General features: G+C 36.6%; 2 protein-coding genes across 2 annotated transcripts; both read right to left on the reverse strand.

The window, feature by feature from the left end:
* Nucleotides 1–1,548: 1,548 nt before the first annotated feature.
* Nucleotides 1,549–4,891, reverse strand: LOC128120057 (olfactory receptor 6C76-like). Its single transcript, XM_052753809.1, has 2 exons — nucleotides 4,849–4,891; nucleotides 1,549–2,480 (listed from the first exon to the last, which is right to left on the reverse strand). Exons 1-2 carry the CDS (start codon nucleotides 4,889–4,891, stop codon nucleotides 1,549–1,551), a joined length of 975 nt encoding a protein of 324 aa, XP_052609769.1.
* Nucleotides 4,892–11,488: 6,597 nt separating this feature from the next.
* On the reverse strand, nucleotides 11,489–17,628 carry LOC128120058 (olfactory receptor 6C2-like). Its single transcript, XM_052753810.1, has 2 exons — nucleotides 16,705–17,628; nucleotides 11,489–11,497 (listed from the first exon to the last, which is right to left on the reverse strand). Exons 1-2 carry the CDS (start codon nucleotides 17,626–17,628, stop codon nucleotides 11,489–11,491), a joined length of 933 nt encoding a protein of 310 aa, XP_052609770.1.
* Between the last annotated feature and the right edge of the window lie 8,880 nt (nucleotides 17,629–26,508).

Below are 26,508 nucleotides of genomic sequence, written 5' to 3' on the forward strand. Positions count from 1 at the left end.
AGACACTTGGGAACTTGTCCTTGTGCAGTTAGTCTCCAGGGGCAACTAGTCTATTTTGGATTTTTTTCTGAGGTCTTAGCTAAATATGTGAAAAGTTTTCTTTGTAACTGAGAATACAGTTATTTTTCTATGTCAGTTAGAATATAAAAATATCCTAATGTTATTTCTATTCATCAAAATTATACAGCTTAAGCAGAATCATCTTCCTGACCATCCACAGCAATATGTATGCCAAAAGATGGAATATTTTCATGAGAAAAACACACAAGCAATGGGAAAATACCCATAGCTGTTTTTTTGGGAAGAAATCTAATGGCACATAAGAAAAATTACAGACAGAAACACAGTCATTTACAGTCAATGACCCCATGGTCCTTACCAAGTGGGGCTTCCCATCAGAGAGTTATTTGTCTGGTGGGTCAAACTTCTTGAATACTAGTTGTCACCTGCTGTATACTCCCATGGCCTCTGGCAGTTACACACACACACACACACACACACACACACACACACACACACACACACACACCTAACAACCTTTCATAGGAAAAGTGCATATCAGTATATATAGCAAATATTCTTAGTCCCACATCCTTCAAAGTCAACAAAAAAGTCAACACTTAAAAAAGATTAAACCATATAAATATTAGAAAACAACTTAAGATATTATGAGTATGCCAGGAATTTTGAGAACTATCTGGGGCATAGAACAAATATTAGCTTTTACTGCCAGAGAAATCCATACATCAGGAAACAGATAGATAGAGGCTCTTTCCAAGGAAGCTTTAGGAGAGCTTTAAGTTCAGAATTAGCAAATCAACCTAAGTATGCTTTATGGTCAGGGTTTGGGAGCCATAGTAATTCTTTTTTTTTAAAGATTTATTTATTTATTTTATGTATATGAGTGTTCTATCTGCATGTATGACTTTGCGCTAAAAGAGGGCATCAGTCCCACTATAGATGGTTGTGAGCCACTGTGTGCTCTTAACTGCTGAGCCGTCTCTCCAGCTCCCAGTAATTCTTATAGCAACTTTTGGAATGGGTCAAAAAGCATCAAGTACCATACATTATAATAGTAAATGGTGGAATAAACAACAAAGAAATAATACCAATGCACTGAATCACACAGGGCAATATTTAATATGTCTAGACCTTCGGAGATACAATGAGAAGCATAGGTAAGAGACATTGCCTTGTGGAAGATCTCATTTTATTCAATGCTTATATGGTGGGAAAATAATTTTTCAGTTACTTGTTGCCCTTTTCCTAGCTTTTGCTTGTTGCTCAAAGAATAAATTCTTTGAAAATAAATTCATTCTTTTAAAATACCATTCCCATTTTGGTGGCATCAAATCAGTCACACTCAGAAAATTTTAAGGGGCATCTAAAATTTAAAATGATAACTGTGTCAAGTAAAGCCGAAATGGAAAAGATAAAAACATTCAGCTAAGTTGAATACAGCAGTGTATGAGGAAATAAAATAATGTGAATACACATTGCATATAATTTTTTAAAAATGGAAGCAGTGAATTTCTTTACCTTTAAATTTTATTTGACACACATTTTTTTGACCAAGTTCTTAAAAGATTCTTTCACCTGTTTGTTTCTAAGGGAGTAAATAAAAGGGTTCAGCATTGGGGCGACAGAGGTGTTGAGCACTGCTATCCCCTTAGTCAAAGCCACCCCTTCCTTTGCTGAAGTTTTGACATACATGAAGATGCAGCTTCCATAGGAAATGGAGACAACGATCATGTGTGAGGAACAGGTAGAGAAGGCCTTTTTCCTTTGCTCAGCAGAAGGGAGTCTTAGAATTGTCTTAAGGATGAATAGATAGGAGATAATCACCAATGTTAAGGTTACCATGAGAGTGAATACTGCCAGGAAGAATGCCAAGAGCTCTAGGAAGGCTGTGTCTGTGCAGGAGATGAGCAGCATGGGAGAGGAGTCGCAGGAAAAATGGTCAATGATGTTGGAGTCACAGAAGTCCAGTTGAAGCCCCATGATCACAGGTGGAAAGATGATGAGAAATCCAGCCAGCCAAGAGCTAAGTATAAGCTGGATGCAGACCTTGCTGTTCATTATGGTGGTGTAGTGCAAGGGCTTACAGATAGCCACGTAGCGATCATAGGACATAGCAGCCAGAAGGAAAAATTCAGTTGAACCCAGGAGTATGAAGAAGAACACTTGGGCCATGCAAGAATTATAGGAGATGGTCTTATCCCCTGTCACAATGCTCACAAGGAACCGAGGAATGCAAACTGTTGTAAATGAGATTTCTAGGAAAGAGAAATTCCGAAGGAAGAAATACATGGGCGTCTTGAGGTGTGAATCTACCAGAGTGAGGGTAATAATGGTCAGATTTCCAGTAATGCTCAAAATATAAGTGATAAACAAAAATATAAAAACCAATATGTTTAGCTTTGGGTCATTTGTTAATCCCAAAAGAATAAACTCCTTCACAGATGTCCGATTTTTCATTTCTTCTTGTATTCTGCCAGGTCTGTAATTATGAAATGAATTAGAGAGTCAGGATAAGTTTGAATTATATTTGTTGTGATATGTGTTTGTTTCATTACATCATTGAAAATTTGTAACAATATACAACCTGAAACAAATCATCCACCAAATTACACTGAGTTTTAAAAGTGAATATTGCCGGGCGGTGGTGGCGTACGCCTTTAATCCCAGCACTCGGGAGGCAGAGCCAGGCGGATCTCTGTGAGTTCGAGGCCAGCCTGGTCTCCAAAGCGAGTTCCAGGAAAGGCGCAAAGCTACACAGAGAAACCCTGTCTCGAAAAACCAAAAAAAAAAAAAAAAAAAGTGAATATTAATTACCACAAAGCTAGTACATGTCTGATGATTGCCTTGAGCTATTTAGTGCTGAAGAATCACTTGATAGATCCAGCAAGCACATTGACAGATGAAAATAAGGCCACTACAGGTCTTTTGTTGTAGTATATGAGCAGATATATCTGAAAACTAGATAAAAATACTTAAAATGTGAAAAATATTAATTTATTCTCAAAACTGTCTCAACAAAGGAATGTATTACTTTTGTGAATGAAACATTACAAATGTTATTTTTCAATTTTAGAAAATATTTAAAACTGTTCTTGACTGTCTGAAGAATTAATAATTTAGCAAATGAGTCAGGACCATCAAAATCAATTTTTATACAACCCTAAAGAAACAAATTCAGAAATTTCCAACGTTTAAAAACCTTTTTAGAGTTTCTTTATTGAATTAAATAATTTTTTTTTTACTTTACAGATGATATTCTAACAGCCAGATAAAGAACCAAGGGCACAGTATAATTAGAAAATGGAAAAAGAATAAATGAAGTATGGAACAGAACATAGACTTAAAATCATATAATGCCATGTGGTCACAAACCCAAATACTCAGTGCATTTTTTTTAACTGACTGTCATTGCTTGATGCCTTGCTTTTGGACAATTGCTCACACTTCTCATTCATGTCTATTGTGATTTTCATACATAACAAGCTTATACAGCATGTAGCTGAAATTTGGAAAGATAATTGGACTATACACAGTAACAGGAGCATACTATGGGGATGAATATAAGGAAAATCTCTAAAGTAGAAGAGGTCTGATAGGTGATATGGTCTTGTGTGTTGGTAGAAACTGCTAAAAGCCAAACTCACCAAAGTAATGCGTTCTACAATTTGTGGTCAAAGAAAGTTGAGAAACCCTTGGGTCCCAGTGAGCAGCAAAAAGCTCAGGAGGCACTCTCAGGTCAATGCATACTGTGCATGACAGTCTCAAACTGAAAAAGTATTTTTTTAATTGAGTAAAAGTGTCTCTGGCTGAAACCTACTATTGAGTAGTAAATTTAAAGGCTGAGGAGACAACAGAGAAGCTCACAAACAACAGGGATTCAGAATCAGAAGCCATGGTATCTTGGATTGTAGCCAAGACTCTCAAGAAGATAGATGGAGAGAGAAGGATGGGGAAGGAAGAGGATAGGGAAGAGAGAAGGGGAAGAAAGGAACAAAACAAAGAAAGAAAACAAATGGGAAGAAAGCAGGCACAATGTCAAGTTGTTTGAAGCAATACTTACAGCTAAGAGGCAATAAAGCTGTATATATGTATTTTTTGCTCCCTAGGTGAAGCTCTAAACTGGTAAAAGAGGAAAAGACCCAAAGTGTGAGTGAGAATCAAGAATCAAGAATCAACATCTGTGGAAGATGGAGAGCTACATGACCTATGAGTGGAAATTGTTGAGACGGAACATGACTTGAAATTCCCAGTTGTAGGCCTAACAGCAAATACCCGTTTTCTAAAATTCCAAGAAAGAACAAAGTCCTTACCATGGGAACTATGAAAACAGACAAATATCATTTTCCGCTTTGGCTTCTAGTAACTCTTGGGAAGGAAAGATGGCTTGCAATTTAAAATTTTTGCTTTTTACACCACTGTTAGAAAATGGTTTTTCTAAGTATTCTTTCCAGAAGAAGCATTTCCATTTTATGTTTTTACCCCTTTAAAACAGACACAAGGGATTCTTCCAGCAAAGCAGAGTTAAAATGTCTCTGGAGAGAGATGGTGTTGATGAGTGTGCCCTAAAGCTAAGCTGAGTAATTAGGTGAATTACAGAAATTAGCTTTTGAAATATCCAGTGTTGGAGAAATGTGCAAACAGCAGTGAAGAAACAACATCAAATGGTTTTGTGTTTTCTAGTCAATATTTTTAATACAAAGGATTTGCAAAGGGTAACACAATCCTGTTTTGTGTAAACATGTAATGAAGCAGAAAATAGCAAGAGGAAATATCCCATGGGACAATAGAATGTTCATGTAATTATTTTATTTGATAATAAAAACATACTGGATAATTTAGGCAAGTTATAGTTAATAGATAGGCATATCATCAAGATACAATAAAAACAGAAAGACAATATTTTTACAACTCACAAAATTAGTATTAAAAATATTTTCTTGCTGATTATCAAAATCAGGTTAGAAAAAAACAAGTTTACTTTTTTTTCTATTATAGTCCTCTGATTTTTTCTCTATTAGACAATTTGGGGTCTGCTTTGTTGCTGCGAGGCACTAAAGTTTTAAATGCAGTATGCTTGTTATGGATGTTGAATTTGAAACTTTTTTTGTCCACAAAATTCCATTTGCATTTATGTGCACTAGTAGCAGCTAACTCCACAGAGAGAAATATGGTGACTTAGCTCATCTTATTTTATGAACACATTTAATTCAGGAAAGTATTTAACCACAGCTTCAGCTGAATTTTCTGGTACAATGTAGAGACTGTTGTCCCTTTCCTTCATACGGAAATCCTAACAGAAGCTACTCATGGAAATTCTGCCCCTCTTTGAAAAATATTAAAACATAAAGATCTGCAAAACCACAGAATGCATACTGAGCTATAATGAGTTAATGCAAAATACTGAGAGAGAAGCAAATTAGTCTACTGAGTAGGGTTAGTGTGTACTTCGTAACCTAACATTGTATACTCATTGTCTATTAGAGAGGAGACAGAGGGGCTATTCATTGCTAAGTCTTTCTGTAGTATGTGACAGTCTACACGGTTGTGTGTGGATGTGAGTATGTGTGTGCGCCTGTATGTCTGTATTTTCATAGGTGTCATCTCCTCGGAGAATGTCTCGGAGGGTCTCCTCTTCCCCAAGATAATGTGGTTTTTACCAGCTTCTTTGATTCTCTTGAGTTCTCATGTTTTAAAACAAAACAGAATCCTTATTTGCATATGTAGATCTCTGTCTCTCTGTCTCTGTCTCTCTGTCTCTCTCTCTCTCTCTGTATGTGTGTATGTGTGTCTGTATAATAGAAACACCCAATGCTCTACAATATTTTTAGCTTTGGATCCATTTCCTCCATCATTTCATGCATTCTATTTCTTTCACTGATCTCCCCCAACCCTTTCTTCCATTGAGTGTCACATCATTATCTCTGTGCTGGAGTGGTCTCACTATGCCATCTTTTGAAAGCAGTTGGAAGCTTTTACTCTGCTGTGTGCAGTGGTTTGGGTAGGAATGGCCCCCACAGATCAATGCTTGATCCGTAGCCAGTGGCACTGTCAGGTGTTAGGAGGTGTGGCTTTGCTGGAGGAAGTGTGTCACTGTGGAGGTGGACTTTGAGGATATACACGCTCAAACTACTCCCAGTGTGGCACACAGTCTCCTGCTGCCTGTGGATCAAGATGTAGAACTCTCAGCTCCTTCTCCAGCACGTCTATCTACATGCTGCCATGCTTCCTGCCACGATGATAATGGACTAAACCTCTGAAACTGTAAGCCAGCCTCAATTAAATGTTTTCCTTTATAAGAGTGGTGGAGGTCATGGTGTCTCTTCACAGCAAAACAAACAAACAAACAAACAAACAAAACAACAAAAAACCCCCAAAAACTCTGTGACACTATGGCCAATCTTTTCTCTCCCTTCTTCTCTCCCTCTCTCCCTTTCTTTCTCTTTCTTGATGAACAGTTACTCTTCATTCTCATTTTTCATAGATTATTTATGTTATTTAAATATTTCTTCCATGTTATTTTTCTTAAGCCAAATATAGGGAGGTACATGCTTATAACAAATATTGCATGCAACTCAAATTATTAAATTTTGTGTGACAAAATTTAGCACTCCTTATTTCTTAATTTTATAATTAATTAATTGTTTCCTTTAATTAATTAAAATGATTAATTATAATTTATAATTAACTAATTATTATTTATTATACCTATTCTTATATTCCCTCTTTATAAATTTTACCTTATGAACTAAAGAAAACAATAAAGATAGAATAATCCATGTGATGTATATTTAACAACTGTCTTCTTCCTCTTAATCTTGTATACATGTGTGATATCTTTGTGAAATTGACATGAATCGCCATATATCATGCTATTTCATATACTTATTTTTCATTTTAATGAAAATAGATTTTTTCCTCACATAATATATTCTGATTATGGTTTCTCCTCCATCTGCTCCTCCTAGTTTCTTCCCACCTCCCCTCCCATCTGGATAGATCCCCTTTCTGTCTCTCATTAGAAAACAAACAGGCTTCTAAGGGATAATAAAATAAAATAATAAAATAAGACAAAACTAACACATCAGAATTGGACAAAACAAACAAACAGAAGGAAAAGAAACTGAGACTGTCTTATCAGGGTTTCCAGTGCTGCAGTGAACCATCATGATCAAAGAGCAAGTTGGGGAGGAAAGGGTTTATTTGGCTTACATTTCCACATTACTGTTTACCATCCCAGGAAGTCAGAACAGGAACTCAAGCAGGGCCGGAACCTGGAGGCAGGAGCTGATATCGAGGCTGCAGATGGGAGCTGCTTACTGGCTTGCTCCTCATGTCTTGCTCAGCTTGCTTTCTTATAGAACCCAGGACCACCAGCCCAGGGATAGCACCACCCACCATTTGCTGGGCCCTCCCTTATTAATCACTAATTGAGAAAATGCCTTACAGCTGGATCTTATGGAGGTGTTTTATCAATTGAGGCTCCTTCCTCTTTGATGACTCTAACTTGTGTCAAGTTGACATAAAACCAGCCAGTACAGAGACCCACTTGTTCCCATACTTAAGAATCCCACAAAAACACTAAGCTGTACTATCCACACAAAGGATCTGTATGGAAAATTAAAATACGAAAAATAAAAATAAAAAATAAGATAAAATTAAAAAAAGAAAAAAAAGGTAAAGCCCTGACGTGACATTATGAGACCACAAACTTCCAAAGATGTCATTGAGTTCAATCTCTGCTGGCAATCTACTGCAGGACACGTAGCCTGCCCTTAAGTGTGGTTCTCCCCCCCCCCCCCCCCGCCCGCCCGTATTGAAACTCTCATGGAGGAAACTAAATTTTTATTTGCAATTGGTTACCAATTGGAGATTGATTCTGGGTTAGGGATGGGGCATGTGTCCAATTCTCCTTTCAGCTCTAGGATCCATCTAGCACAGACCTTGCAGGCCCTGTGCATGCTGCTTCAGTCTCTGTGAGTTCATATGTCCATTAATTATGTTGATTTAGAGGGCATTTTGTGTGTGTGTGTGTGTGTGTGTGTGTGTGTGTGTGTGTGTGTGTGTGTGTGTCTGTCTGTCTGTCTGTCTGTCTGTCCTCCACCCCCTCTGGCTCTTACACTTTCTACCTCTTCTTCTGCTGGGCTCCCTGAACCATGAAGGGATAGATTAGATGGTATAGTGGTCTAAATAAGAATGCTTCCATATGCGCATAGATTTGAATACTTGGTCACCAGGAAGTGGTACTATTTAAAAGGATTGGGAAGTATGGCATCATTGGAGGAAGTGTGTCATGGAGGTAGGCTTTGAGGTTCAAGTCAGTGGTTCTCTCTCTTCCTGCTGTCTGTGGAACTAGATGTAGAACCTCAGTTTCTTCTCCAGCACCATGTCTGCTGTTTGCTGCCATGCTACCCGCCATGATGACAATAGACTAAAGACCTGAAACTATAACCTAGTCCCGGTACTTGAAGCTTCCTTCATTGACGAGAGATGTCCAGCTGGAGGTCTGTGTCCCCTATTACTTGATGATTTCATTTAGATTGCCTTCATATGGAAAATTCTACTGTATTAGGTTTCCATACGAACCCTCAAATGGCCCTTGATTTTAGCTGTCTTTCCCCATATTTGATACCTTATATCCCTCTTCCTAACTCCAATTCATCCTCCGATTCCAGTCCCCCCTCCATCCATCCATAGTTTCTTTACTAGGGAGATCTACCTGTACTTTCTAGTTCCTTACTCTATAACTAATCTGTGTGGTTCTGTGGATTGTAGCTTGGTTATCATTGACTTAGTAGCTAATATCCACATACAAGTGAATACAGACCATATTTCTCTTTCTGGGCCTGGGTTACTTCACTCAGGATGTTTTTTTTCCTAGTTCCATCCATTTATATGCAAATTCCTTTTTTCCCCAACAGTAGAGTAATACTCCATTGTGTAAATGTACCACATTTTCCTGTCAAGGGACATCTAGGTTGTTTCCAATTTATGGCTTTTATGAATAGAGAAGCAACAAACATGGTTGAGCATGTCTTGTGGTAGGATAATGCATCCTTTGGGTACATGCCCAAGAGTGGTATAACTGAATCTTGAGTCAGATCTATTCTCATCTCCCTGAGGAGCCCCCACACTGTTTTCCATAGTGCTATATGAGTTTGTATCCCCACCAGCAATTGATGAGTATTTTCCTTACTCCACACCCTTGCCAGCATGAGCTGTCACTTGTTTTATTGATCTTAATCATTCTAACAGGTATAAGATGAAATCTCAAAAAAGTTTTGATTTGCATTTCCCTGATGACTAAAGATGTTGAACATTTCTTTAAGCATTTCTCAGCTATTTGAACTTTCTCTTCTGGGAATTCTACTTTTTATATTTATACCCCATTTATTAATTGACTTGTTTTCTTGATGCCTATTTTTTGATTTTTTTTAAAGTATATTGTGGACACGAGCTCTCTCTCTCAGATGTGTAGTTGGTAAAACTACTTTCCCATTGTCTCACTTTGAATGATGGTGTCCTTTGTCATGCAGAAGCATTTCTGTTTTATGGGGTCTCATTTATTAATTTTGTCTTTGGGCCTGTGCTGGCAGTGTTCTGTTAAAAGTTCTTTTCCTGTGCCAATAAATTCAAGGCTATTCCCCATTTTCTCTTCTATCAGGCTCAGTGCATCTGGTTTTATGTTGAGGTCATTGATCCATTTGGACTTGAGTTTTGTGCAGGGTGATGAGTATGGATCTATTTGAATTCTTCTACGTGCAGCCATCTGCTTTGAGCAGCACCATTTGTTGAAGATGCTGTTTATTCCAGTGTGTATCTTCCTTCTTTGTCAAAATTCAAGTACCCACAGATGTATGGATTTATGTCTGAGTCTTCAATTTGATTCCATTGATCAATGTGTCTGTCTTTGAGCCAATACCACGTGGTTTTTATTATTATAGCTCTGCAGTTCAGTTTGAGGAATGATGATATCTCCAGAAGTTCTTTTATTATTTAGAATTATTTTAGCTATTGTGGTTTTTGGTGTTTCCATATGAAGCTGAAAACTGTCATTTCAATATCTGTGAAGAATTGTGTTGGACTTTTGATATTGATTACCTTGGATCTGTTGATTGCTTTTGGTAGGATGAACATTTCATTTTAACTATATTAATCCTACTGATCCATGAGCATGGGAGATATTTCTATCTTCTTATATAGTCTGATATATTTTTCAATTTATTTCTTCAATGACTTAAAGTTTTATCACACAAGTCTTTCACTTCCTTAAAGTTACCGCCCCTCCCCAATATATTATTTGAGGCTATTGTGAAAGATGTTGTTTCTCTGATTTTTGTTTGAAGCAGTTGGTCTAAAGCTATGGAACACAATGAAAGTAGTCTTGAGGCAAGTTTACACTATTAAATACCTGCATAAAACACTGAGAAATCTCAAATTAACAATTTAATAATACACCTAAAGTCCATGTAAAAAGAAGAACAAACCAAACCCCAAAAGAATAGATAGGAAGATATAATAAAAAAATGGACTGAATTCACTGAAATAGAAATGAAAAAAATACAATACAAAGGATCAAGAGATGAAGAGTTGGTTTTTTTGAAAAGATAAGCAAGATCAACAAATTCTTAGTTAAATTAACCAAAAGAAAAAGAAATAAAGTTAGAAATAAAAAGACATTAGAATAGATATCAAAAAAATTCAGAAAATCATAAGGAAATACTTTAAAAAGCTACATTCCAGTTAATTGGAAGAACTAAAGGAAATGGATGAGTTCTTAGATGCATACAACCTATGAAATTTATACCAGAATGAAATAAGTATCTTAAACAGTTCCATATCCTACAGTGAGACTGAAGCAGTAATAGCTTATCCTGACCACCCCACACAAAAGTTCAGGGACCAGATAGATTTACTGCAGAATTCTTCTAGAAAAGCAAACCAAAATTAAGACCCTGATACTCAAATTATTCTATGCAATAGAAAAGCATAGAATCCTTCAAACTATTTTTATGAAGGAAGTATTGCCTTCATGTACTGGTTTTGTATGTCAACTTGACACAAGCTAGAGTCATCAAAGGAAGGAGCCTCAGCTGGGGAAATGCCTCCTTGAGATCCAGCTGTAAGGTATTTTCTCATTTAGTGATCAATGCGGGAGGGCTCAGCCCATTGTGGGTGGTGCCATCCCTGGGCTGCTGGTCCTGGGTTCTATAAGAAGGTGGCTGAACAAGCCTGAGGAAGCAAGCCGGTGAACAGTACCCTTTCATGGCCTCTGAGTCAGCTGCTGCCTCCAGGATCCTGCCCTGTTTGAGTTCCTGTCCTGACTTCCGTCATTGATGAACAGCAATGCTGAAGGGTAAGCCAAATAAACCCTTTCCTCCCCATCTTGCTTTTTGGTCATGGTGTTTCGTCGCAGCAATAGAAACCCTAAGACTCTTGATAATGCTTTGGTTTGTTGGATATAAATTTTTTAAAGGATGTTTATGCCATGGAAAGTTTTCCTTCATCTTTCAATCATGGCAGATAGTTATGCTTGGTATAGACTGGCCATCATAGTCTTTTAGAACTTGGAATTCATTGCTCTTCTGGCTTTCAAACTTCACTGAGAAATCAGCTGTTATTTTGATGGGTTTTCTTTTATATGTGACTTGCATTTTTTTCTCTTGCAGATTTCAAACATGTTCTTGTTATATATACCTAGTGCTTCAGTTATGATATGCTATGGGGATTCTTCTCTGGTCTTGTCTGCTTGGTGTTTTATGTGCTATTTATATCTGTTTAGTGTATCTTTTCTTTCTTTAAAGATGTTTTCTTCGATGATCTTGTTGAGGATCTGATCCATGCAACTGACTTGGGATTCTTCTCCCTCATCTATGCACATAATTTAAAAGTTTTTTTCTCTCATGATGTTCCACATTTACTGTATGTTCCATTCCTGTGTGTTTGATTTTTTTCATATTCCTTGCTTATTTGGTTTAGATCCTCTACTTTATCTTAGAGTCCTGGTATCCTATCTCCTGCTTGGTTCATTTTGCTTGTAAGCAAATTCATTTTACTTCAATGTCTATTGAATAGTCTAGTTGGGTTACTGAATTTTTTATAATTTCATTCCAGCTTGAGTTATCTCCAATGTTTTTATCTCTTTACTGAATTAATTTTTCAAGCCTTGGATTATCTTCATCATTTCCATTAGCCTTACATTTGTGTTTCTTGGGCATCACTCAGTTGTTTATTTCCTTAAGTTCTTTCTCTTCAATATTGCTGAGCTGTTTCTTAGTGTCTTCTTTAAACTCCTTGAATTCTTTGATGTAAATTACAATCATTCCTTAAAATTCCGTGCTCCATCGTTCAACTAGGTAATTGCCAAACATTTCTATAGAACTTTTTTTTTTGAGGCAGGATACTGGCTTGATATTTCATATTTATTTATTTTTTGTATTTTTCCAATGAGTTCTCACCATGTAGATTTCTTTTTTTAGTTTTGTGTTTAAAATGAACAGAGTATGTTGGAGTAGAAGTGAGGAGGTGTGAACCAGTTTGGACCAAGACAGTTGCTGAATATATCCTAGATACAATGAAATCAGGTGGACACCATGGACTGCTCTAATGAGCAGGTTGTGTATTGTGGTCCAAACGTGGAATGTTGTGGTTGATCTGGGTCTTGGGAGGGGTTGTGGGAGGGAGGATTCATCAGGATTAACCTGATAGACTCTGAAGAAGAATGTGCAGAATCTTACTCGGTTCAGAGCCCTAGAGGTTTTTTTGCAACACAGGCATGAGTAGCCTGACTAGGCCGCCGGATGTGGGAACTTGCCTGGATCTAAGGATTTGGGGAGGGTCCATGAAGGGGAGGATTGTAAGGATTCTCCTGACTAGGCCCTTGAGAAGCATCAAAATTATAAGATTTAAGTCTTTAAATATTTTCTTCAATTGTTCTCTTGACTGCAATCCCAATTTATTGACATTTTTAAATCCTTATTTTTTAAAAAAAATATTGTGCAGTTTGGTGTACAAAATGATATCTTTGAAATCATTCATGTATCTCTGTGTTGATGTAATTTGTCCTATTTCATTGACATTTAAGATTTGGATTTCTTGCCGGGCGGTGGTGGCGCACGCCTTTAATCCCAGCACTCGGGAGGCAGAGCCAGGTGGATCTCTGTGAGTTTGAGGCCAGCCTGGGCTACCAAGTGAGTCCCAGGAAAGGCGCAAAGCTACACAGAGAAACCCTGTCTCAAAAAACAAAACAAAAAAAAAATTGGATTTCTTAATATATGGTATATATGATCATATTCTTTTCCTCCAACTACTCCCAGGTCCTCCCCACCTCTTACCTACAAACTTCAGGTTCTTCTTCCCTCTATTCCTTCCTTAGCTCCCCCAAATAAAAAAATCATCAAAAAACCCCCACACACAAACCCAACAACACAAAAAATATCAAAACAAAATAAAACACACACACACACAAACAAGGAGTTCATTTTGTGTTGGCTAACACTCCTAGGCTTGGGGCCTGCACTGGAATGTTGTTAATAGAAACAGTGATACTCCATTGAAGCAAACTAATTTTCCCTTTCCTAGGAGGTATCAATTGGGAATAGCTTCTTGATTAGGGGTGGCATTTTGTGTCTACTTTCCCTTCTCTGTGCTGGGATTTTGTATGTTTGGAACCTGCACAGGTCTTACGTTATGCATTTTGTCACAGTCTGTGGTGGTATTGTGTTTCCCAAAATATTGTGCACCCTAATAAATTTATCTGGGGTCAGAGAACAGACAGCCACTAGATCGAATTAAGACAGAATCTTGAAGTAGTTGTATTTTGCATTTGCCTGATGCCTGAGGATGTTGGAAATTGTTTTTAAGTGTTTCTCATCAAATTGTGTTTCATCTTTTGAAAAACATCTGTTTAGTTCTATATCTCATTTTAAGCTGGATTATTAGCTTCTTCAATGTTTAGTAATTTTTAGTTCTTTATATATTCTAGATACTAAGTACTCTATCATATGTAATAATTAATAAAGATTTTTCTCATTATGTACGCTTCGGCTTTGCTTGAATGATGGTGTATGTTGCTGTACAGAAGTTTTTATTAGCTCCACGGGGTCCCATTTATTAATAGGTGGCCTTAATACCTATGTTATTAGTGTCCTATTCAATATGACGTTCTCTTCAAGATTCAGTGTATTTGGCTTTATGTTGATGTCCTCGATTCATTTGGAAATGAATTTTGGGCAGGGTGGTAGATTTTGATCTATATTCATTCTCTTAGATTTACTCAGTTTGATCAGCACTACTTGTTTTTTTTTTCAGTGTGTATTTTTGGCCTTTTTTGTCAGTATTTAGCTGTCCATAGGTATGCAAAATTATATCTGGAATTTCAATTTGATCCTATTGATCAATGTGTCTGTTTTTATGCTGATACCATGCTGTTTTTTGTTGGAGCCCACTAGATTTCATAGTGGCTGTACCCAGCAGGACTGCATAAGGGATTGATTGGACCATGGGCCTGGGTACCAGGTGACTGTAATTAGCAAGGGGGCGGTCTTTTGCTCCACCCCTTACCATTGTTCTAAATAGACCTTTGGAATAAAGCCGGTGGATAAGGACCCAGGCCCACCCAAGTCTATCCTGTGTTCTCTCTTTTTCTTTACTCTCTATTTCTAATTAACTTTTATCCCTCATTCCTCAAGAGTTCCTGGGGTAAATAAGTGTGGGGGCTGGTCCCCCACAGGTTTTATTGCTATGCCTCTGTAACACAGTTTAAAATCTGGGATGGTGATACCTCCAGGAGTTCTTTTATTACTGAGAATTATTTTAGCTATCCTATTTTTGTGTGTGTGTTTCCATATGATGTTGAAAATTGTTACTTTAAATTTATGTAAAAAATTGTATTGGAATTTTGATGGAGATTGCATTAAATTTTTAGATTCCTTTTGGTAGGATGGCCATTTTCAAAATATTAATCCTACAGATCTATGATCATGGGAGATATTTCCATCATTTGGTATATTCTTTTATTCCTTTATTTAATGTCTTAAGGTTTTTATTATACAAGTCTTTCACTTGTTTAGTTAGGGTTACCTCAAGGCACTTTTTTTTGAGAGTATTGTGAAAGGTGTTGTTTCACTGATTTCTTTCTTGGTCCATTTGCCATTTGTATGTAGGATAGGTACTTTTTTTATGTATTAATTTTGTATCCTGCAACACTGATGAAAGTGTTTATCAGGTGCTTAACTCTCCTGGTTGAGTCTTTCCTTAGGGTATTTTATGTTAAAAATAACAATCATCTGCAAATAAGGACACTTTGACTGCTTTCTTTCCTGTTTGTATTCCCTTGATCCCCTTCAGTTATCTTATTGCTCTTGCTAAGACTACAAGTATTACATTGAATAGGTGTAGAGAGAGTAGACAACCTTGTCTTATTCCTAATTTTAGTGGAAATGCTTTGAGATTCTTTCTGTATAGGATGATGTTGGCTGTGATATGTCTGTGATTTGCCTTTATTATGTCAAGGTATGACTGTCATATTTTTCATGCGTCTAGGACTTTTATCATGAAGCAATGTTGGATTTTGTCAAAGGCATTTTCTGCATCTAATGAGATAATACATGTAATTGGGGGGTCTTTAAGCCTGTTTATATGATAGATTACTTTATTGATTTATGTCTGGTGAATGAGCCCTGCATTTCTGGCATGAAGCCAACTAGATTGTGGTGGATAATCTTTTTTGGTATGCTCTTGAATTTGGTTTGTAAATATTTTATTGAGAATTTTTGTACTTATGTTCACAAGGGATATTGGTCTAAATTTTTCTTTTTTATATGTGCCTTTATGTGGTGTTAGTATCAGGGTAACAGTGACTTAATAAAAAGAGTTAGAAACTATATCTTCAGCTTCTGTTTTGCACAATAATTTTAGTATCACAGTTATTCACTCTGACAGTCTGGTGGACTTCTTCCCTGAAACCTTCTGTCCCTGGGCTTCTTTTTGGTTGGGATATTTTTAATTACTACTTCTATTTTGTTAGGGTTTGTGTATCTGTCAAATTAACTGGAGCTGGAGTTATAGGTGGTTGAGAACTACACAATAGAGGTCCTGAAGTGAAATCTGGTCCTCTGGAAGAAGGACCAGAAGTGCATTCTGGAAGAAGTGCATTCTCTTAACCACTGAGTTATCTCTCCAGCCTCAGAACTTCTCTTATTTAACATAAAGAAATAATAAACACATCAGTGATTTTGAACACTTTTTTTCAATATTGACTAACCACAGGGTGTTATTTCTCTTTCCCAACATTTTAATTGTGATGCCTTATCTTCTTTACTTTTAGTAAATCTCTGCTGATGTTACTTTCTATATCTGCTGCTCTGATTTTTGGTTTTGTGATATTTTGATAACTTTTTACTATAGGAAGAAAGTGCCACTATTATGAATACACTTTTAAATATCAATTACTCTTATTTCTTCTCTATAGTAATGAAAAGACCAGACTAAAGTAGAGAAAACCTTAGTTTCTTGGATGTACATTTTATAGTTTCAGCATGAATGATGGTAACATCACACATGATTTTAAAGAATGAGTTTCATAAGAGTAATATCTGGGTGAAATATTAGTTGTCATTGCGAAGGTTAATTCTGAAAGGAGATAATAGAGAATCTGATTTATCATGACTTCTAGCTCTTTGATATAAATGCAATCCTCTTTACAGAGTCACTGAAAGCTTGTTTCACTTGCTTGTTCCTTAAGGTATAAATGAAAGGGTTCAGTAGAGGTGCAACAGAAGTAGTGAGAACTGAAACACCTTTATTTATGGCTACTTCATCCTTAGCTGATGGCTTGATGTAGATGAAGATGCAACTTCCATAGGTGATTGAAACCACAATCATGTGAGATGAGCAGGTGGAAAAGGCCTTTTTCCTTTGCTGTGCAGAGGGGAATCTCAGAATTGTTCTGATGATGTATGTGTAGGATAGAATCACACAGATTAGGGTAATAATGAGTGCAAAGACAGCCACAAATATAACCATCTGTTCTATTACCCATGTGTCTGAGCATGAGATCTTTAGAAGGGGACCTGCATCACAGCTGAAATGATCAATGGCATTGGAGTCACAGAAGTCGAGTTGGAGGCCCAAGCTAAGGGGTGGGACGATAATCATTAAGCCAGACACCCAACATGAGACAACTAGTAAGGTACACACTTTGGGGTTCATGATGGTCATATAATGAAGGGGTTTACAAATAGCCACATAGCGATCATAGGACATAGCTGCTAAGAGAAAAAACTCAGTTGCTCCAAAGAGAATAACAAAGAATATTTGACTTGCACAAGCATTATAGGTAATGGTATTGTCTCCACTTGATATACTGTATAGGAATCTAGGGATACAGACTGTGGTAAAGGAAACTTCTAGGAAAGAAAAATTTCTAAGGAAAAAGTACATAGGTGTTTTAAGATGGGGATCCACCAAGGTGAGGATGATGATAGTCAGGTTTCCTGTTATACTCAGCATGTATGTGAGAAATAGGAAGACAAAAAGCAGAACTTGAAGTTGTGGGTCATCTGTTAGTCCCAGAAGGATGAAGGTTGTTATTGCTGAGTGGTTTCTCATTCCTGCCTGTGGGAAGTTAAGGCTTTATAAAGTCACAGCTATGAAAGTCTAACAAAGGACTATGGATACAGATGCCAACAAATGAGCCCGTATTTACTTTTTAAGTTTATATCATAACAAGTGTTGCCATTTCCTGGATTATGGAAATGAGCAGTGGAGATTTTCTTAAGGACTCATGTTATTGCAAAAAGAGCAAAGTAAATAATTATCTGTTGTCCTTAAGGATTTCCAGATGTAGTTGATTTTAATTCATTATGTAGATAGAAGTTACAAATGTGTCTAGAGAAACATTGTCTCAGACAAATTCTGGATATTGGATGCATGTAGATATCTAAGAACATAAATTTTCTTCAGTACGATTACCTGGACATTTCTTTAAGCATAAGATGTTTTTCTCCTGGAAAACAAGCAACAGAGATGATAGCAGAGTTATTTGCACTTGAAAGATGGTTAGGGTACATCTATTTTATCTATAGTGTCACAAAATGCTATGTTCAACATACTGATGGAAAGAATATACTAATATGCTTTTTAAATTTTTTATATATTTTTATTAGTTGATTGTGGTCATTTGCTTCTCAAACAACTAAAAGTCACAGTACATTTTGCTATTATTAATTAGATATTTATAGGCTATGCCTTTTTTCAGCATTTTCTCAAATTTTTTTTTTTTTGTAAATACATGTGATCTGATGGGGGAAAAGGAAGACAGGGAGTTCTTTAGAGAGGGGGAGGTAGATAAATACAGGAGAAGGAGGTAGATAAAATAGCAATATGGATGGCTAAAAAATCCACAAGGAATAATACTATTAACTATATACCTAAAAAACCTATAATGCATGTAATTCAGTTTATAAATATACATATATAGTTTAAAGAAAATTTTCTCATCTGGGCTGATGGTGATCTCCAAGAGTCAAGGATCACATAACAAAAATCCCAAACCAGTCATGAAAAGCCGCCTTTGGCAAGGGCTGTCTAAGGTAATCTCAAAACATACAGCTTATTGCTGTTGCCTTGGATACCCCTGTCCCCAGAGGTGGAAGGTGAGTACCTATTGCTGAAGACATCATGAACTTCAGAAACAGGGCCCAGAAGCCCTGAGCTGAAACTGGTCTAAATGCATCATCCATGAGGACTAGCATTCAGGGTACCAGAAGGTATCATGCAATCTTCCAAAGGAAGGAGTAAAGTAATAGTTCTACTCAACTATGATGCCTATGAACCATATCAACGACCAGCATGGCACAATAACCCTATGGGTGCAGTAATGGCACACATACCTTGGCAGTGACCAGCTGCTTTCTAATTGGACTTTAGGACCACTCAATAAGAGGGATACCATACATGCTACTAGAAACCTAGCTGACTACTCAGTGCTAGTGAAATTATGTGTTTTGGAGGGGAATCTCTAACCACCACCTTACTGAATCTGCATAATCTTCAACAACAATCTGTAAACATCTGCCCAAATGCTTACAGATAAATGCAGTATTCACCCCTCACCAAGGAAACTTTTTTGCAACAGATGGAGACCACTAAAGAAAACTACAACCAATCACCATGTAGAACTGTTGCACCCAGTTCCAATGGCTATATCTACAAAGCGTTCCCACATCTAAGGCTGAGAGAACATTGCAGAAGAGTGGGTGGAAGGATGATAAGAACCAGAATATCAGGCACTTTGCTGTGAGATTGTGTCTCCTCATAATAGCAGAAGCTACACCTGTAATATCACCCCAACATGACTTCCCAAACAAGCTAAACAAGGATGACACCAACAAACATGCCATACTACACGGAGGAAAGCTCATGATAACTCATGAGACTTCAACCCTACACAAATAACTAAGACAACTGGGTAAAACTGGGAGTGGCAGAGGTGATAATCCCCAAGGAAGAGCACATCAATCGATTGTCCAGTGCCAAGTGCTCAGCCCTGAAAACATAATACAAGTAACATTATATGGACTTAACAGGTTATATTTAGGAATATGTATGTACACATAAATACATATGTATGTTCAATAACCCTTGAAAAATAGGCGGTGGTCTGAAGTAGAGCAGAGAGGGATAAAATGAGAGGGTTTGGATGGAGGAAAGGGAAGAGAGAAGAAATTCTGTAATTAAAATACAAATATTAAAATAAAAATTAAAATATCCAAAATAAACAATGAAACCCCAAAAGATATTAGTGTCATGTCATCTCCTGTTTAGTTTAGGATTTAACTATTGGTGTCGTGACTTTAATTCCACCTCTGTAGTGTTTTTAAGACCCACAAAATCTTAATTTCTGCTGAAGCCCAATGACACATCTAAATCTTTCTCCTGCCTGCCATTGGCACAACATTAAAAGATAAAGTTCTACAGTTCTTTAAATTGGTCCCATGTCATCATTCTGAATTTTCTTGTAGCTTTGGATCTCTATTTTTTTTTTACTGTTTTTGTTTTGTTATCCTTTCTCTATTAATATGTTATCATATTAATATGATCATTAATATCAGACCTCTTGATTTAATTTTCCATTTATTAAAATTCTATATTTTCCACAAGTGAAATTTCCACTTAGTCAAATTTAGTATTTACATAGTGTATTCCAAAAGTCAGATCTATTCATCTTATGAAGTCTTGCTCACCATGTATATCCACACTTGCGTCTTGGCAAGCTGTTCCCAGGGTCTTCTTGCAGACAATATTCTGCTGTGTACAAACTGGATGCTCCACAGATACTCAACTCTCTTGTACTCTAAGTGACGGCATTTCCCACTTCCAATTCTGACCTTCTTCTGACATGGACTGTTTCTTAACACAGAGCAACCTCTTTTGCTTAATCTGAAAGTCTCTTTATGGAAAGCTGCTTTGACTTTCCCACTTCATCACTTGTCCTTTTTTGATTTTTCCTACATGCCTTCAATTCCACTAGCATTGACCACTTGCAACTTTTCATGTTTCTACAAGTTCTTGCCTCTCACTTGGCTAACATAATATTTTATATATATGCATAAATATTATTTTTGATAGACTGATAATGCCCATTATTTCTTCAGGGCTCCCCTGAGATATTAGTTTCTCAACAGACACTTTATGTACCTACCCAGAGAATGTAAACTTTTTTGATGTGAGTGGTTCCAAAGTGGTATTGGACAACCAATAAAGAGGCTTATCCCTGAGAGATAATTCTCCTTCCTCCAGAGTTCATTAGAAGCCTCTCTTTACAGTAAGTGGAAACCATCACAGAAAACCATAACTGTACACAATGCAGAGATCAACTGATCATGGTGGAGCCCAGCTCCAATGGATACATTAACACGGGTGCTACATTTATGGCTCAGGGAACCTCATGGAAGAGGGAGTGTAACTATTTTAATAGGAAGAATACCAGGAAGTCTTCCATGAAACAGTCCCTTCTGGAAATGTTTACATAAACAAGACTAGGAACAATGGCATTATCGATTGGCAGGTTAATGTGGAAAAGGGAAAACTTTCAAGAGTTCACCCTTAGACAAAGAACTACGTGATATACCTTTTGATGCTCTTGAAACTGTGCCTGATACAGAGCATACATTTATTTTATTACTTACATGAATGACTAAAACTTAAATTTTATTCTAAACTTTTAAAAGTATTTTCAAATAAGCCTCATTGCTAAAAGGCCCCCACTGCAATGTTAGGAATATTTGAACTGATGTTAAATCCAAGGTAGATTTTTATTTTTAAATCTTTGTTTGACTTACTTTCCTATGTTCTAAAACGTAGTGCTCTCTGTCATACTTGTACTCCTATCTTTATTACTACAATCAGAAAGTAATTAGTTAAATGGACTTTTCATAGAGTATTAATTTTATTAGAATGTTGACTTAGCTGTCCATTTCTTTTCACTCTTCAGTATCTACCTCAGTGAGTAGTATTTCTAGAAATAAAAATCTTCACATAGAGATAAGTAAACAGACCTTTTAAGTAATGGAAAATAATGTCACCCAATACATATAGTTTAAAAAATAATAGATTCTGAAAAGTTGTTATTAAACTCTTTTGCCTATCCCATCTTATTTTACCTTACCACTATAAGCTATTAATGCACCAAAAATATTATTACAGTCTAAATTTTCCATTATCTACCACTTGTTAAGGTTAAAGGAGCAATCCTAATATAATAGTAAATCTGTCTTCTGCGGGGACTGGGAATCAATCACAGCATTCACTAAGGGATAATTGGGTAAGAAAAGTTCAGGTATCTAGGAATGTCACTTTTTTTTTTGGTCTTTTTGTGAACCTGCTACCACTTGAGAAGTGTGAGCATACTTAAATATGTAGTTATCCAGGATATCTTAGATACAAATATCAGATATTAAAAAAATATTCTATTTAGATTTCTATTAATTAATGTTAGAAGTGTAGAGTCTAATCATCTTAAATGAAGAAATTAACTAGGAATAATTCTCAGAATTGTGTTTGAGGATGCAACCTGTGAAATGGGAGGAAATACTTGCAGAACAAATATTGAAAAGAACAGGTCTCAAAAACATATTTTGATCTCACACAATACAGTAGTCAAAACTAAGCAATTCATTTTGCCAGTGGGCAAAAACCACAAATAGATCTCTAAAGGGACATAAAAATGGCCTAACACACATTGAAATGATTACTATTAGTAACCATCAGAAAAACACAAGTTAAACCATGATGAGATGTTACTTCATATGACTAGGGTATTATTAGCAGTACAAATATATATTATTTTGTAGATATGCAGATTTTGGAACCGTATACCATGTTATGGGAATCAACTACAGGAAATGTTATAAGAACTGCATGTTTGTGACAGTTGTGTAGCTTGATGTCTGTGATAGTTGTGTAGCTTGGTCTGTTTGTGGGGTTCCTAGCAGTGGGATCAGGACCTGTCCCTGGTGCTTGAGCTGACTTTTGGGAACCTATTCCCCATGCTGGGTTGCCTTGCCCAGCCTTGATGCAGGGGGAGGAGCTTGCTCTTGCCTCAACTTGAAATGCTATGCTTTGTTGACGCCCATGGGAGGCCTGCCCCTTTCTGAATGGAGATGGAGAAGGAGTGGATTGGGGGGGTGAGTTGAAGGGAGGCAGGGGTAGGGGAAACTGTGGTCAGGGATGTAAAATAAATAAAATGTAATTAATAAAAAACTCCTTAAAAATCCAAGCTGTGATACAGTCTAGCAATATAATTTCTTGCCAAATAACCCAAAAGAGTGAATTAGTTATCAAGAAAACATCTAATTTCTGTGTTCATTTTAGTGTAATTCATAAAAGGAATGATATAAAAATGACCAAATATGCCCCAATAGATAGTTTTAAAAAAGTGGCATATACCTACAATGGAGGACTGTGCCGAAGATCTGGAAATCCTATGATATGCAACAAGGATGAACCTGAAAGACATTTAAAAGTGAATTATCCAGTTAGAGAAGAATGAATAATAATATTTCTGAAGTATCTGAAATATTCAAAGTGTGTGTGTGTGTGTCTTTGTAAATGAGAGAGAGAGAGAGAGAGAGAGAGAGAGAGAGAGAGAGAGAGAGAGAGAGAAGAGAGAGAGCGCTTGAATGGCAGTGGGTTCTGGGGACAAATGGGATGTTGTTAAACATCTTTAAAATACAAGTACAGGGATGAGTAAGTCTAGGATCTGCTGACTATACTGTGCCATGATTTATACTTCCTTACTGTGTACTGAAAAATATTAAGAGCAATGCTAACATGTTAAGCTGTATTATCGAATACTAGACAAAGGAAAGCAAAATGTATGAAGAAATAATAAAACTTTAAAAAGATGTATATGTCCTTTGTCTTCATTGTTGTGGTGGTTTCATGAGAATATATAAATGTCCAAGCTCATTAAATTGAGTCATATCCATCTATATAATTATCTGTCTATATACCTATAGTACTTCAATAAAACTGTACAAAAAATGCATATATCACAAACCATGGCACTATTTAAATGGACTGTAACTTCCTTAATTATTTACAGGTTGAGACAGATTCTGCATAGTGGCATCAGTTCCTACAGACACTGTTCTCAGTCCCTTGTGTATAAGCTGTTATTCAATCCTATCAGTTGTTACCAGAACTATTTAGAAAACTTGTATGATGCTTATTCTGAATTTTCCCCAAACTAGATTTGACTCTTTACTTAAGATGTTTCCCCCTTTCTACTTGATCTTTTCATAAACTTCAAATTTAACAAGCTTTCTATTTTTTCCTTTGAAACAATTCCTTTTAGTATTTGTGTTTTATTATATGAGCCAGTACATTGCCCTTACATTGGAAGAGAGACTCTCAATTTTCCTCTTTTATATGGATTGTATCTTCTCAGGATCTTTTTGTAAGTACAGAGTAGGGAAGGTTGTGATAACGGTCATGCTTACATTATAATCTTAGTTCTCCATGGTCTTTCCCCTGAACTCCAAGCCTCCTTTTGCCTGGCTCCTGAGGCATAGTGCTGGTGTACATTTGTTACATGGAGTGCTTCAACCCGATACCCTCTTGGCTCTCATCTTCCCCAGGAGTGAAGAACTTGCTGTCCTTCTTATATTAGAGGTTATTGCTTAATTTTATGTTGTCTGCTTCCCTTTAACTGTTGGAAAATATGAAACAATTTCAAGTGAAATTATCTTGTCTGGTGTCTGCTACGTGCCTAGGAGTTGTTTAGGCTCCATGTCTTAAAACTCATTTAATTTGTACTAAAGATTTGTCAGTAATTTTATTTAATGCTTTCCCATTAGCTTCCAGAAGTGCCTGCAGTTGACTAACTCTGCAAATAGTGCTATCAAAATATTCCTCACAGATATTGATTCCAGAGTTAGTCAGCACTTCCACATTTTCACCAGGAAATAGAGTAAGTTTTGAAAGTAGCACAAAATTAGAAACTAGAATATTTGAAGTACGATGCTCAAGAGTACCATAAAAATAGTGACATATGAGAATCACTTAGGCAAGAAAATGTTTGCTGTTCAACTTTGGCATTATCATCCATGTCCTCCATCACTGCATCCTATATCATAAGAAGTCACCTAATTCATATATATGTCTTAAAACTGAGACACAAATGAAGGGCTATTATTTGTTGCTTCTCTTACCTGCATTAAATTTCTCACTTTGTTGATGTCATTTCTGACTCATATGGATAATTTTCAGCAAAAGAAAAGGCTGGACTTCTGATCATGGAATGCTATACACCCCGATTCCTCATCCAACATTAATTATTTATAGCAGTAGCAATGAACATTTACATCCCCTGCAAGCACAGTCTCCAGGGTTCTTCCTATTTCTTCATCGTTGAATGGAGTGATCATGTCCCCCAGGAGATAACAATTAGTATGTTGTACAAATGATGTTTTACTTTCTGTACTCTTAAAAATATTTCTGCAAATAACATGAGCCCTCTGGGTGTGGAAAAACAAATTCTTCCTTCTTAGGGATATGAGTCTTATAAATCCCACAGGGTGCATATAGCAGAGCTTGGTTCCTTTTCAAACAATCGTCACAGGAAAGTGGACAATTTCACGGAAAACTTAGGGGAATGTTGTTGACCTAGTAGAACTTGTACTGAGATGCTGGCAGAGCAGACCAACCAGTGTCACAGAGCTACAGGCTGCCGCAGCCTGCCACATGCTCTGAATTTCCGGTGCATCTCCCAAGGGTTTTGAGAAATCCAGAAAATACAAGTTATTATTTTGGATAACAGTTCTCGTAGACTGGTTTTATTTTTACCCTCTCTGCAAACCATTCTCCATCACTTTTGACAATTGCTTTTTGCCATTATTAGTTAAAATTTCCTTGTGTTAAATTGTACTTGCTAAAACTACATTTTGGTTATCTTTTCCTCACCAGGCACTGGTAGCCACTGACATCTTTACATTCTGAATAGCCTTTTCCAGAATATTATTTAACTTGAACCATGTGTTATGTTGTCTTTTCAAGTATGCTTTCATCACTTAGCAGTTTTCATTCAAGGGTCACTTATGTATTTTTATTTAATTTCTCATTTGCTTTACTTACTGAAAAATAGCTTTGTATGCCTCTAACACATTTTTTTATTCATTCATCTATTAATGAGCATGCTGAACACTTTCAGGTGGGATAGGTGTAAATAAAGCTGTTATAAACCTGGGCATGTAGTTTTTGAGTTGACAAAGGTTTTATTTTTTAAATAATTTTAAAATTAAAATATAACTATTTCTTTTCTTAGAAATCCTCCCACTTTTCCCCCTATTCCCTCTCAAATTCACACTCGATTATTCTTTATATATATTCTGTATACACACACATATATGTACATGTGAAAAATATGTCAATGCATCCTGTTGAACACCTTTAGTGTTGCTTGTATGTATATGCTTTTAGGACTCCTACTTGGTATTGGATAAGCAGTTAGGGAGCTTATCCTGGGAAGGAGTCATCCCCTCCCAGCAGTTGTTAATTGCCTGAAGTTCTTCATCTAGGACTGGGGTCCCATTAGATTTCCCCATCCCTGTTGGCATGTCAATTGCTATTACTGTTCAGGTCTTGTTTGGACAGCCATATTGAGAGTTCATGGGTGTCACGTCCCTGTCATATCTAGAAGACACAATCTAATGGCAAACTTCCTGGTCCTTTGACTCATATAATCTTTCCTCTTCTCTCCCAACATATTCCCTGACTCTCAGGTGTGGGAGTGTTTCTGTAGATGTATCCTTTTGGGTTGGGCAACCATAATCAGTTGTTCTCTGTATTTTGACCATTGTGACTGTCTGTAACAGTGTCTTTCTTAAAAAGAAGTTTCTTATAAGTAGTGTGTAGTCTACACTTACCTGTGGATATTCAAGTTAAATATTTAGAATGCAGTTAGGAAGTAAACTCATTTATGGAAGT

The sequence above is a fragment of the Peromyscus californicus genome, unplaced genomic scaffold, assembly GCF_007827085.1.
Source record: "Peromyscus californicus insignis strain IS unplaced genomic scaffold, ASM782708v3 Scaffold_24__1_contigs__length_46423439, whole genome shotgun sequence".
Taxonomy (NCBI): Eukaryota; Metazoa; Chordata; class Mammalia; order Rodentia; family Cricetidae; genus Peromyscus; species Peromyscus californicus.